We start from the raw sequence: 12,015 nt of genomic DNA, 5'->3' as shown, positions 1-12,015 counted from the left end.
AGTGTTGATTGCATTTCGAGAAATGACTTGGAGCTAATAATTATTTATTTTATAATTTGGATATTTTGATAGAAATGTTCAACTAAGTCTGGCGTGTTTTATCTAAGTCTGACATGATTACTGAAATATTTAATAAAGAAAAATAACAAATTTGAATATTTTTCATGTTAATAGTTGTTATCTTTACAAGTATTCCATGGGGTGTTTATATGTAAATAATTTTCCTTTTTAAGTTCAATATTCTTAATTTAATAAGATGGCCAATGTACTGTTACTAAATATTACATTAAAATGTGCAATGTTATTTAGGGATTACTTTACCACCTTCCTTTAAACTTTCGCAAGAAAATATCACCCTCTTTCTGTCAGAAACCAAAATTTTCGGAATGTAAGAGTCTCCTGATTTTGTATTTAGGAAACTGTGTTATATTAATATGATTTTACTTCCCCAAAAAGCCTTCATTTAAAAGCCCCAAATAAACAAATTCAGTCCTTTATTTGGTCACCGCATCTCTCTTCAAACATCAGCAACCTATGAGTATCATAGAATACACTAGAGCAGTATTATGTGGATATGTCACAGACTGGATACATAAGACATATACAAGCCCCACACTAGATCAAGAATTTGTGATTAGCTTTGCTGCACCAATCACTACATTCTCTACTACAGAGAATTGAAACCCCTTACTATACTCCAATATGTCAAGCCTGGTGGAAGTTAAGAGAGTGGTTGGTCCTCAATTCCAATCATTCTTTACTCCTTTCCATCACATTACCTTGCATTTCAACAAAGAAACTCAGACAGCACAGTCCACCTTTTTTTCTCCTTTTGGAAAAAGTCAAATACATTATTTTCGTAACCCCCACCGTGCATAAGCCATACTCATACATGTATATACCCAAACACAAAAGAAACATTCTAACATTTACAAATTCCTGTTTAAAATGTGTTCATATCTCAAAACAATTATATTTTTGATATCATCTTCAGACTTTTAGACTACTTTTTAGACCAGGGCTGTCCAACCTGCGCCCCCCCCCCCCCCCCCCCCAAATGTTGCTGAACTACAACTCCCTTGATTCCCTGGCTATCTGTTTCATTTAAATAATCATGGGAGTTGTAGTTCCGCAACATCTGGGGGACGGCAGGTTGGACAGGCCTGCTTTAGACAGTACCACTCTACAATCCTTTACTATTTGACACATGACTGCATTTCTCTAGAATGCCTCCCAATGGACCATAGCTTTGGACTTGCATACCAAGAGACTGTCAGCTTAGGCAATAGATATCCTTGATGAAGGCATGCTAGAAATTACAAACCACATTTAACCTATTTTTTTACAATGAGTATATGTGACTCTGATGCTCAGATATTTAATGGGGCTAGTGAAATCTCCTATTTATAAAAATTACAATTTTTTTTTTAAAAAGTCAGGACAGTTGTGAGGCATACATACATTTGATGTAAAGATTTTAGGCTGCATGATTAAACTGGGCAATGTTTAGTATCATAGCAGTAAATTACATTTCTTGTCTCTTTTATTTGTTTGTGTGGTTTGTAACATACCAAAACCAACCGGTACCAGCATATGTTGTTTAATCTAACTCTGTAATTCATTTGTGTAAATATTATTTACTAGTAAGCATTGAATTAAAAAAACACTGAACAAAACTAATAATAATTTCAGCAGAAACCATGCACTTTAGGTGTAATGTTTTGATTAGGCTACATCTAGGCATGTTGGGTATTTTTTAACCAATATAGTTTAATTGTTTTCTAAATAAATAGTTTTGCCACATAAACCAACCATTTTTGATACTCTTTTTAATGCAACTCTTGTAGAGTTTCCTTGTTTACTCCAAACAATACTGATGCAAATAATCTAATGGATGAGGTTTCTTGGAGCTGTAGCTGTTTTACTGTAAAGTTTCTTTCTCAGAAACAGTGGTGGAAATACCATGCTGGCAGGGGACGCAACTGTGACTGGGCACGTCATTCCAGCGGGCCAGGCTGCCCTGTAGACCCCTGCTGATGCATCTTCTGTCTGGGCTGGAGATGCAGCCAGGCTCCCTGTGTTCCGCTTATCAGGGAGGCCCTGGAGCTGGCCTAATTTCCACCTTAGGGCCCCCCCAGTAGGTGACAGCTGCTCGCTAAGACAGAATAGGCTCCTGCTTACCTGAATGGCAGGTGACTACTCTGCCTAAATACTCTGCGGGCAGCGAGGCTGCTGTCATCTTCTTGATCTTGCTCACTGCTCACTTGCATGCACTGCGGTTATGCCGGGAGCCAGGATATAATGTCTATCCAGCGCCTACACTAATCAGCGCAGGAGGGAGCAGTTAGGAAGATCAATAAGATTAAAGCTGACAAAGGACCTAAGGGAGAGGAAGACCCAGTGGACCCCACGAAGAGGAGGACCGACACCAACTCTCCTAATGGTAGGGAGGCTGGCTGGGGTTAAAAAATACCCACTATAAATAAAATGTATTTTTGAGTGTGTGAGAGAATGTGTATGTGTGAGTATGCCAAATCAGTGAGAGAGCATGTGTGTGTCAAGAACTTGTGTGTGAAATCAGTTAGTGTGTGCCTGTCAGTGTGTGTCTGTCAGTGAGTGTGTGTCAGTGGATGTATGTGTGTATCTGAGAGTGTGTCTGTCTGTCAGTGAGTGTGTGTCAGTGGATCTATGTGTCTGTCAGTGTGTGTATTTCAGTGTATGTGTATCTGAGAGTGTGTCTGTCTGTCACTGAGTGTGTGTCAGTGAGTGTGTGACAGTGTGTGTCTGTCAGTGAACTTGTGTGTTGCTTAAACAGTATTTGTGCTAATGACTGTGAGTCTGACATATACTTCCAATTTTCTTGACATATACTTACTGCCACACACACTCACTGACAGCGTATGTATATCAGTGAGAGTGTAAGGGGGGCCCTTCTTTGATTCTTTCACTGGGGCCCTGTGATTCCGAGTTACACCCCTGCTCAGAAAGCTGACAATTCAAGTACAGTCCCTAGAAACTATTGCTATATCCATAAAGTTATGCTTCCAGGATAAGATCAGTTCTACATAAAGTGGGCTGAACATGATTGTCTGAGTCCCTTCCTGGTTTGTTTAAAGCTCGCAGCAGAAGCTACACAGCCTAGGGTTTTGCAGTAAGTTGTGAGAAACATGTACATGTGATAATCTTTGTTATTTTTATTGTATTGGTTTTCTTCTCCATATATTTAAATGTAATATTTTTATAATGCATTAAAATAAGAACAAAAAAATAAAATAAAAAAACACAATGTGTTGAAGCCAGCCTGGAGTATCCCTTTAGTTTCATTATTATGGATCTATGTTTAAAATAGCTGAGTTGGCCTGCATTATGGTCTTTCCAGTCAGAGGTTTGCATTTCATCAATGTTTAATCTAGATGCAAGTAAAATGTAAATTATTAATGTACAGGATTTTGCCCGTTCAGCCATGCGTTAAAATATATGGTTATATTAACTGCATGAAGAAAAAAAAAATAAAAAAATGTTTCACGTATTTTACATACTACTGTAAGCAGATTACACCGTCAGAGAAATTTTGAGTTCTCTGTGGAGCAGGTACCATAACCCCCTGTAACGCAGATAGCACAGCTTCCAGCACACCTACTGCTATAAAATCACTGTGATGTAAAGTCAATTACTGTAAACACAATTTGAATGCATTACCTTCTGGTAGGTGAAATATAATTGACTGGAAATAAACATCTCAGATGCATATGTTAAGCCACAAATATAGAGATAGTGTCTGTTCAATAAGGCATTGTTTGTATCCATTAGGTGGCAAATCTTGTTGTGAAATCCCAAGATTAGCTAGTAAACTGCTTTAAGATAATAGCAATTTATCTTGAAGTTCAACCAAGGTGACATTTAAGTTTTTTTTAGATGTTTAGGAATTCACCTCAGCAAACAAACAATAATCAAGGGTAGATTTACTAGGGCTCGATACCCTCTCTTTTGTGGCATTGTGCAAATATTATGAAAACAGCTGCTTACTACCTGGCATTTCTGCAGCTATACCAGATAGAACAAATTATTCACAATACCCATTTGATTACTTCCTTCTGCCTCCTGTACATGGGATGGAGGCAGAGTGAGATGTCCATAGCTTTGCCCTTTTGGTTCTGGATGCAAACAGAAAATGTTTCATTGTTTACGGCTGTAACTTGTTACTTCCACCCAGCATCACCCTCTGTGAAGCAATTAGCTGTTCAAGTAAATGTATTATTTTTCTTGTATCCAGTAAACCCATCTGTAAGTGAATACATCTGCAGAGTTTTTCAACATACATGAACACATTCCACACAAGATATAACATACACGTAGGCTGCACAGAGCAATAGTTAGACCGTTTTCTATTCTGCTCATTTTTAAAGTCCATAGTCAGTTTACTTTTCACAGTAAGGCAAAAAATCAGTGTCAAAAAATACATTATGCAATATTCTAACGTTGCCAAATACATGTAATTTAGTATGGCTCTAGGCTACATTAGTAATTGTTCAGCAATGTTTTGTTACAGTACTTTCATGCAAGGCAAAACATGAAACAAAGATGTTAAATGGGTTCATGTTTTAGAAAAATAAAATTATACAGGCCACTTTCTCACATGTAATCTGGTCTAAGAGCTAAACCACTGCCCACAGGATATTCAGGTATGATTAGTAATGAAATGGCTACAAATGGGCTTACAAGTGTAACACACACTTGAGCACTTCCCTGAAAGAACCATTGCATTCTTCAAATCTCATACTGACCCTAGCTGTATTTCTTTTGACATATCCAGATACTTAACCCACTCCAATCTTAATAAATGCCCCATAACCCACACCCCACTAATTTTACTGTCACAATACTAAAGATCCAGTCAATCCTTCCGTCTTTTAAATATCCCATCCTCTAACCCAAAATAATCAATATCTAATAACACGTTTCAAATAATGCATGTATATCAATATTATCAATCCTTCTCAACACTCTCAAACCTATCAGTAAATCCCACCATCATTACTATCCAATCTGTATTCACACAACCACTACTAATTTTACTCATCAGCTTTAACAATTTTCGTTATAAATTATATATATATATATATATATATATATATATATATATATTTATAAATGCTGGAATATTCTTCAATATTCTAAAATGGGTAGTCAAATTATGGCAGACAGGAAAAAGACCTGGTCAAATGTGTTTACAATCTTGCTATTGTGTTATTTTTCCACACCTATTAGATATTTATCCTTAGAAAGTGCACTCTTTGTGCCAGGATGATGTACTTCTAAGAAGTCTTCTGGTTGGACATTTGTGATATTTCTCCTTTATTTTATTTATTTATTTATTTTGCATTTTCTGCAATATCTAGTTCACTACATTTGGGGCGATTCACAAAACATCAAACTACCGTTAACTGAAAACTGAATTAAAAACATTGTCAGGGCATTTTACTCTCCATCTGCAATTTAAATTTAAATTCAATACAATTGCATGTTTTCCATTGGTTTCTCTTTAAAACATATCAACATTTTCCAAACATTTGTCATATCGGGTAGAAGAAGCAGAAAAAAAATAAAAAATAAAAAATGTAAACTTACATGGAAGACTAACTATTTACACATTTATGAATGCCTATTTGCGTTTATATATGAAAGCAAAAAAATATTGTAATGACCAAATTATGTTGATTGACAATAACTTCACATTTAACAGAACAATACGTGCCTGGTGTAATCATCACTTAACAGCTCCATATAAACGTCATTTTGTAACAGTCTAAGGGAGATTATTCACTAAAACAGTGATTGTGTCATGAATTGCCAATCACATTGTAAAACAAGGAGGATTTTTAATTAATTTGACTTTTCCTATAACATCTGTCAACTCACCACTACTCCCTTTTTAGTGAAATCCATTTGTTTACTTTTTATAGGGCAGGTCTGTACTGTTTTATCTTTGGAAGCCAATGATATTTGATACAAAATGACAATATAGTGGGCATGTATTTAAGAAATACTTAATTATATGGGTACATGCCTTGGAAATCTGCTTTTTCCTCTCTACTAGTACCTGGTTAATAAAATGTTTTTAGTTGTGATCAATGATCGCTACATTACTTGGAAGCATTTTGGTAGGTCCAGCTTGTCTTAAAAATATTTTTAAACATCACAAAATGGTGCAAAGGTTAATCCTGTAACAAACAAGCTTGTTAACACTGAAATAAAATATACATATACCCATAAAAACTCATCAGAAAAGCCTGGCTAAAATACAAGAATCAACGTTTAGAATAGAAGTTTAAAATATGACATACGTGTCACCTGTCTCAGAATTATGGGAGTCACAGCCAGTAGTACCTTGACCTCCTAATCCTAAGCACGCCAATCCCTAAATCTCTCTCTATCCCTAGAAACCTTCTAACAATAGACAACAACCCAATATCCTTCTAAATGCTTCCCCAAACATGAAAAAAAGGCTTAGGAAAGAGCTCATAAACCACCAGTCCTATCCCTATCTTAGCTGCATTATTTTCATCACATTCATGTTAATGGCACTTTAATAACACTATGCTCCTAATAAAATAGTGTCATTACAAAATCATTACTGAACATCAATGTTTTAAATTACTATTGTGCCAGTAAAGCCATTTTTAAAATAAACTATCATTAGCTACTAAAGGTACATTGGATTGAAGCTAGAATTATTTTCTGTACTATTGTTATGCCTTTCTAAAATTTATGTTAAGAGGTGAAAAATTCATTAAACAATAAAACCCTAAAAAGTCATTAGCGAACCCTCATCGGGGACCTAGCACACATACGCAGAAACTGCTGGGCTCAGTCAATCGGTTGCTTCTCATAAAAAAAGCAACAAACCCAATGCTTTTCTATGAGAAGCATTAATAGCATCTGGCAACGCCAACTGAAAGCCACCAGGAACATTCTGCTTTACAAAAATGAATATTACCATATCACACAAACTGCATTGTTTACATTATCAGAGTGTATGTACTGTATCCCTGCATTGATTACATGATCTCTTTAACCAATGGTAAAACTCTGTTTTTATTTTTTTCTTCTTCTTATGCTGTCCTAGTGGTACTTCCCTAAGCTGCAGCCATGCCTGCTTTGTCTTCTCAATGTATACACAGTCTGTCTCTTTTTCTGAGCTTTATGGTCTTATACCTCCCAAGTGTCCCTATTTAGGAGGGACAGTCCCTATTTTGGTCCCAAATCCCTCTGTTCCTCTTTTTATACTAATGTCCCTCTTGTCTAGGAGCTCTATATTGTTGGTGTGTCCGGGTGTAGCACACAGCAATAATATTCCCAGTAATATGTCTTTAACCCCTTAAGGACACATGGCATGTGTGACATGTCATGATTCCCTTTTATTCCAGAAGTTTGGTCCTTAAGGGGTTAAACTACAATAAATGTGTTTAGAAATCAGTCTGTGTGAATAAGATGCATTGTTTTTGTTTGTAGTTACATTTTAGTTGTATAAATTGTTACCAGTAGGTCAGAATATCCCCGCCCCTGGCCGCAACCCCACTCACACTCCTAAAATGAAACTGTGTATCCATTTGAGAAGATTGTGGTCTGTCTTCTCAGTCTGTCTCTGTTTCTAAAGTCTCTCTATGGTCTGTTTCCTTTCCTAAACTTATAAAAAACATTTAATTATAATATTAAAATATCAAAAGTATATCATATTAAAATGATATATAAATATATATATAAATATATATAAATATATATATATATTTATTTATATATCAAAAACAGAAACATATTACTATGTTAAAATATCTCTCCAAATATTTATTTCAAAGGTGTATCCAAAAATATTAAATTGAGGCCTTAAAAAACAAAAAAACAAACAAACAAAAAAAAAACAGTCAGTCAATTCCAGAAAAAATCCTTGCAAGAGCCCTGCCTCCATTAAGAGCAATATTAACCTTAAGGTGCATGTTTATCAGTCTTGTAGGGACCCTTAGAGTTAGACAGAGACTCTGGCAACATACATTTGATTGGACCTTTTCATCATCGCTATGTGAATAACGAATGCTGGGCAACAACCGGTAACCTGCCTAGGGTGGGCCCTGTGAGCTGATCCTTGTTTGGCTCCATCAAGCCCAGTGTCTCCTAAATGAACCAGTGTGTTGCCGCTGGGCTAAGACATCATCATGGGCTGTTGGGCACTTTATTTCATTAAGTAGCTGGGTCTGGAGCAACCACGGAGAGCTGGATTTGACTGAAACAGTTACACATCACTAATTCCACATGCTGGACCACCAGTGATGAAGTGATCCTAGCTGAGCATTATTGGAAATGTAGTCCACAAACACCTAAGGATTAAAAAAAAAAAGTCTTATTTGGCATTGCACAAGTTTGTGGACTGCATTTCAAATAGCCTTTAGCTAAGTGTGCATTGTGAAAAATAAAACGTAAAATAAAAGCAAACTTAGCACTGCATATGTGTGGGTTTCGGCTTGCATGATGGTCAGTCATCATTTAGGCTGGCTAGGCGTCATGGGAATTGTAATCCATAAGGAAAATACTTGCCAATGCACTGCACATATTTCCAGTGCTGCCCGGGATCATTAACTGAGTCCATAGAAAATATCAAGCCTGCACTGAATAGGTTTGTGGTTTACATTTCCTACAAAGTTCAGCCAGACAGATTATAATTCTTTTATTACGCCTAATCGCAGAGCTTGATAAAACAATGGCCCGGGTGCCATACAGCCTATACAATTTTAACATTGGAAGTAACATGTTTATTTAATAATGGAGCACATTATTTTACTCGCTCCCCCCTCCCCTAGACTAAAATCTGCAAGCCCTTCTCTGAAGCCCGGCTAGGTCAAAGAAACAATCACTAACAACAAATCAGCACAAATTCATGGACACAGTTTAATCCTCCTTCTTGACCTTTCGTTTTGCATGTTGCTGGAGTGGTTACGTATAATTAGCTTAACATATCTGTATTGATAGAGCTTTCTCAATGCAACCTGAGAAGTGGGTGTCATGGCAACCAAGACCAAAAGCAATACATGAAGCAACTCATTTCATGGGAATTACCTTTTAGAGCCACCCAGGAAGGTAAATGTAAATGTGGAGTCCGTGTATCTGAAATCTAAGGAAAAAGAAAAAAAATGAAAAAGGTAAAAGTATGACTAGGTTACCAGACCCTTGTGCCCCCCTAACCCCCTCCACCCTCCAATCTGACAATTGATGATGCAAGCAGGTTATGGACACTCAAGATGCAGGAAACCCCTGTTTCAACAAGTGCAAGGCAGGATACTATGGCAACGGTGGAATTTCATCTGTCAGTAAATGCAACAGCACCGTACATCAGCAGCCTTGTTAAATATTGCAACCACACCAAAAAAAAGGGAAATACACAGCAAACACAGCTAGCAGCCCCCACTCCCCTCCAAACACATCACATAATATATAACATCCCTGCAATGGATAAGCAAATGCAATTTTCTCCGAAATCAGCAATAGGGTTGATTATTTGTTATTTTTATTGCTAAACCACAGTGTAACCATTTTAGGTGGGTGCACGGTATGCAGAAGTACCAAAATAAACAGCTCGATGTTTTGCAGCCCCATTTAAACCCAGCAAATGTGATAGATTGGGGGGGGGGGGTGATGGGGGTGCTGTGGATCATTATCACAGTGACTGAGTAAGTGAGTACACAGAGAGCTGGATCAGAGGATCAGTCATGGCCAGCCACCCATAGTACAGTCTGATGTCATCCAGCCAGCTTGGGGTTAACTCACCTGAAAATAGGCAGTCCTTTTCCGCCTTGCACTTTTGAATTACAATGTCAATATCCTTCTGAATCCTCTCTTGCCTTGAACACATCCCCATGAAATAAATCCCTGGGAAAGCAGCCTTATTCCTCCCCCCCCCAGTTTCAATATTTAATGAAATTATAAAACAGATTTGTTTCCTCTTTCAGTCTGACCAGCTGAGGTTCCGCCAAGACGTTGCTGTTGGTCCAAGAAGACGTTGGTGCTGGTCTCTTGACTGCTGCTGTCCTTATATTTGCAATTTCCTTCCTTGACAATAGACTGAGCTGATGAAAACCTCCCCCGCAGGCAACCGCTTGTCAGTAGCTGAGCAATAGAGAGAGAGAGAGAGAGAGAGAGAGAGAGAGTGAGCGAGGGTGAAAAATGACAATAATCACCAGCTCACAGTAAGAGGGCGAGAGAGAGATACAGAAACAGCAGCAGACACGGAAGGAGAGGTAGAGAGGCAGCATCAGGCAGAGACACAGAGAGAGAGAGGAAGAGGAGGGGAACACAAACTGCAGCTAATGGATATATATATATATATATACAGCCGCAGACACTGGAGCCCAGCACACACAGTCAGAAACACACATACCCACAGGCAGCCTCTCACTCTGTCACACCCACAATGTGGGACAAGCCGAGAGACATATGTGTGGGAATAATATGCAGTGTGTGCTCATACAGCCACAGAGTACAGCAGGAAGCTGCCTGCTGATACAGTGTAACCAGCTTGGTGAAGTTGGCACCTTATGGTTTTTTTTTAAATGTGAATTGAAATGCACCATTCGTTCGTGTTGGTTTGTGTTGCAAAAATGAACATTTGTACCATTTTGGTTTCGGAGATATTGAGCTTTTAGATTTTTTTTCTCAAATCCCGCCCACTTTCCACCTGCTGTAATTGCATTTTAAAAATAAATACACCATTAGTGTGAGCTGCGTTTGTGCTGATTTGTAACGTAAAAATTAACGTTTGAGCCACTTTGGTTTTGGCGGATATGGCGCATGACTTTTTTTTTTTTTAACAAACTCCACCCGCATTCCACTTCAGTTATTGCATTTTAAAAATAAATTCACCATTTATTTGAGTTGCGTTTGTGCTGATGTGTGCCCCCAAAAATTTATATTTGTGACACTTTGGTTTCAGAGATATTGCGCATTACATTTGATTAAACCCCGCCCAGTATTACATTTAAAAATAAACTACACCAATCGTTTATGCTGTATTAGTGCTGATATGCTTTCAGGCATGTAAGCTCATTGAGCAGGACCAGTAACCCCTCTGTTTCTGTGTGTCAAACCTGTCTGGTTACAATTACATGTTTGTTATTTCACCCATTGAACAGCGCTACAGAATTTGTTGGTGCTATATAAATATAATAATAATGGCCTAAAATATATGTAATATCTCAGAAGCCAAAGCTACATAAATGTTGCTTTATGAGACACAAATCAGCACAAACAAATGTGAAATTTGTATTCTCGTTTTAAATTACATGGGTGCAAAGGTGGAGATTGATCAAACATAATGCGCAAAATCTCTTAAACCAAACCACCACAAAGGCTCCTTTTTGCAGAACAAATCAGCATAAAGATAGCACAAACAAATGGTGTATTTAACAAAAATAAATACAAAAATCATAACATGGGATTAGAAGTTGGCTGGGTTTGATCAAATATAATGCGCAATATTTTGAATTTATTTTTTACTTGAATAGCATGGGGTGGAGAGTGGGTGGGGTTTGACCAACTCTAATATGCAATATCTCCGAAACCAAATTGGCACAAACTTTAATTTCTGTAGCACAAATCCACACGAACACAGCACAAACAAATTATATATTTGTTTTAAAATGTAATAATATGGGGTAAAATGTGGGTGGAGCTTGAGCAGATCTAATGAGCAATATCTCCAAAACCAAAGCAGCACAAATGCAAATGTTTGCAGCACAAATCAGCACAAATGAAACACAAACAAATTGTGTATTTGTTTTTAAAATGTAATAACGTGGTGTGAAAAGTGGGCGAGGTTTGATACAAATCGAAAGTGAAATGTCACTGAAACCAAAGTGACACAACTGTTCAGATTTGCAGCACAAATCAGTAAAAACAAAAAGCTGCATGAACAAATTGTGTATTTGTTTTAAAAATGTAATAACATGGGGTGGAAAGTGGGCGGGGTTT

The 12,015-nt window shown here is 37.3% G+C and overlaps 1 protein-coding gene across 1 annotated transcript in view; it reads right to left on the bottom strand.

The window, feature by feature from the left end:
* The window catches only part of PARP8 (poly(ADP-ribose) polymerase family member 8), a 267,441-nt gene extending 257,063 nt beyond the window's left edge, over positions 1-10,378 (bottom strand). Inside the window, exons 1-2 of the mRNA XM_063454027.1 lie at positions 9,817-10,378; positions 9,109-9,163 (exon numbers count right to left, since the gene is read on the bottom strand). Coding sequence (XP_063310097.1) covers positions 9,109-9,163; positions 9,817-9,907 — 146 coding nt within the window. The 5' untranslated portion in view covers positions 9,908-10,378. The remainder of the gene's footprint in view (positions 1-9,108; positions 9,164-9,816) is intronic.
* Positions 10,379-12,015: the final 1,637 nt, after the last annotated feature.

This window comes from Pelobates fuscus, chromosome 5 (genome assembly GCF_036172605.1).
Source record: "Pelobates fuscus isolate aPelFus1 chromosome 5, aPelFus1.pri, whole genome shotgun sequence".
Classification (NCBI taxonomy): Eukaryota; Metazoa; Chordata; class Amphibia; order Anura; family Pelobatidae; genus Pelobates; species Pelobates fuscus.
Note: the sequence above shows the minus strand (reverse complement) of the source record. Positions and strands in the feature narration are given on the sequence as shown.